Genomic DNA, 2,505 nt, shown 5'->3' with positions numbered 1-2,505 from the left:
GTCATGTAAGAGTGACTCATCAATTCCCAAGCCAGCTTGATCATTTCCTTAACTACAACCAGAGATTTTTCTCAAAAGCAATCAACAGAGTTAATTTTCAATACCAGAAGTTTGAATCTTATTCATTTAGTCATGGAGATTTTTAAGTCTATGTTTGAAGATTTCAACAGATCAAAGCACACCAGAATTTTGTTACCCTTTCTGTTGATATTTATCAGTGGTGGATCTTATCACAGAGTGTTTGACAATTTAAAAGAGAAGAATTTTAGTAAAGAAAAGAGGGAGCCTCAAAATGCAGCTCCAGTGAACAGACTCCTGAAGTAGAATTTTTCAATTTCAGGAGAAGCTAATGAGCTGCCCTCCTGTTCAATCTCCAATTAAATTATTGATCAAACGCCAACATATAAAAGGCATTAATTTCCTCAGGGCAGATCTTTTCACATTAGGTATGCTGTTCAGAATCAGACGAGAACATGATAGAGTGTTTATGGCAAGCATCCATACTCGTAAAATGCTTAAAAAACAAGGGACTACCTGTTTAAGAAATCCTGCTCCAAATGCTCGTGTAACCTTCAATGTACCCTTCACTCGATCATTCAGCAAAGCAGAAGAATCATCTGGATGTTCATTCCTAATTCTCTCAACTTCCTGAAATGCGTAAATCAAGTTGAGAACATTTATCATACTTAAGAAAGACAGTCTAACAACTTTGAACTTTGGCTGAAGCTTGAAACAGACGAAATGGAGCAAGGACTCACCTCCTCAACACTAGTACTGTGATCCATGGAGAGCTGAAGGGCACATAAACTCGGCAAGCTCTCATAAACCTCCACATCAGATTCTAGATCATGCAAAGTCTCTTCCTTGATCCGTTCTAAGTCCTGATGATCCTTTCCCAGGGATCCCCACACATCAGGCTCTGCCTTTCGAGCTAGAACTGCCCTACTATCCCCTACATTCATCAAGTACACGTCCTCTCCCTTCATCAACATCGCCAGAACGCACGAGCCCATTAGAGCCAATTCAGGATTTTCTGTAACCATCTTATCTGCGGTATCCAAATAAGCCTCCTCTGTCTTTCTTAAGGCCTGTGACAGAGCATTCAAGACATCGGAATGGTTAACCCCTTGATTCGAAGTGGACCGGCTCAACTGTTCTTTTAATTTCCGCTCAAGCTCTAATCTTTCCCGCTCCCACTCACCCTTCCATCTCCTCTGATTTTCTTCCCATCTCTTTCCTGCATTCTTAAACCTGTTCTTTGATCTCTTGCCTTTGCTCCTCTTGGGCTCAGAATTTGAAGTTGAACAAGAATTGCTTTCCAATGGATAGCTCTCCGTCTCAACACTCCGAGAAGTATTAATAATCACAGATTTATCGGCAGTGGACTGATCAGCCTCGCTGGTCCGTACTGGTACCTCCACTGAATTGGAATCTGCTAGAGTCTCAAACTTATCATCCCACAACAATCCTTTCAACTCCTTATGAACAGCCGGATACAGATTAGAGAGAAGATAATCAGGCGCATCTGGACCATTAAATCCGTCGTAAATTCCAACAAAAACCCATCCGTGTTCTTCAGAGACAACGACATGAACCCGATCCTCCCCTGCTTTACCTTGGGCCCACTGAAGACTCTGGCTCTCCGAAGAATCGTCATCCTCCAAGCTCAAATCCGAGCTCAAATTCGTCGTACTGCTGATGGTAAGATTCTCTGCACCGATCCTTTCAGGCCCACCAACCCAATCCAAATCTTTAACAAAAACGGGACCTTTAACTGGCGCGACGATCGAGCTATGGCCACCCCGGACCCTGGCCTTGGAAATCGCCTGTCGAAGGACGCGTATCAGAGATTCTTTTCTGGATTTATGCCTAAAATGATATCCCCCGTGAGAGAAGCTCCTCTGGAACTGATCGTTGTCGGACATGATGGGACCGGAGAAGAGGCCGCGATCGAGGGGACCGGACATGAGGCTGCGATCGAGGGGACCGGACATGAATCCGCGCTCGATGGGACCCGATAAGAAACCTCGCTCGATAGGTCCGGACATAGGAATCCCGGTGTAAGCCGGTCCAATAGGCCCGGAATTCATCCTCGGCACGGGCTGTAGAGGGATGGAAGCAAAGGAGGTGGAGCTCTCAAAGGCGGCGGACGCCCGGTCGAAGCACCCGTACGAGTAGAGGTCAGACAAAGCAGTAGATAGCGGGGTAGAAGTATTAGCACTCACCGATGCGCCAGAGATAGTCCGGAAGGTCGTCGTGGTTTCCTCCGAGTGAACCTTGGAAGACGAAATCTTGGCAGGATCAGGTCGAACATAGCAGAAGGAATGGCCCAAACCTTCATCCAATGGGTCAGACATAACCAGAGCGATATCATGTCGCCGGCGGCGGTGGGAGAAATCGCCGTTGAAGCAGAAACAGAGCTTCCCGATGCCGTTCCCCATCGGAACACGAACGCAAACCCCCACACACAAGAATTCAAAAAGCGGAACCCCTCAAAATCCTCAG

The 2,505-nt window shown here is 46.2% G+C and overlaps 1 protein-coding gene across 1 annotated transcript; it reads right to left on the bottom strand.

The window, feature by feature from the left end:
- Positions 1-287: 287 nt before the first annotated feature.
- Positions 288-2,505, bottom strand: LOC137964913 (probable protein phosphatase 2C 4). The gene is made up of 3 exons (XM_068811398.1): positions 759-2,505; positions 535-648; positions 288-362 (listed from the first exon to the last, which is right to left on the bottom strand). Exons 1-3 carry the CDS (start codon positions 2,439-2,441, stop codon positions 288-290), a joined length of 1,872 nt encoding a protein of 623 aa, XP_068667499.1. The 5' UTR covers positions 2,442-2,505.

The sequence above is a fragment of the Aristolochia californica genome, unplaced genomic scaffold (assembly GCF_029961685.1).
Source record: "Aristolochia californica isolate CCGP_79_NKW_82.1479 unplaced genomic scaffold, dmAriCali1.0.hap1 SCAF_472, whole genome shotgun sequence".
NCBI classification, from domain to species: Eukaryota; Viridiplantae; Streptophyta; class Magnoliopsida; order Piperales; family Aristolochiaceae; genus Aristolochia; species Aristolochia californica.
This window is presented reverse-complemented; position numbering and strand designations above follow the sequence as displayed.

What these genes read in the sequence shown, in the direction of transcription:
- LOC137964913 (XM_068811398.1), bottom strand. Translation starts at nt 2,441, where the DNA reads ATGGGGAACGGCATCGGGAAGCTCTGTTTCTGCTTCAACGGCGATTTC. An exon ending in ACAGTACTAGTGTTGAGGAG is followed by an intron (nt 649 to 758) that starts GTGAGTCCTTGC and finishes TACGCATTTCAG; the next exon opens with GAAGTTGAGAGAATTAGGAA. An exon ending in GAGCAGGATTTCTTAAACAG is followed by an intron (nt 363 to 534) that starts GTAGTCCCTTGT and finishes GAGATTGAACAG; the next exon opens with GAGGGCAGCTCATTAGCTTC.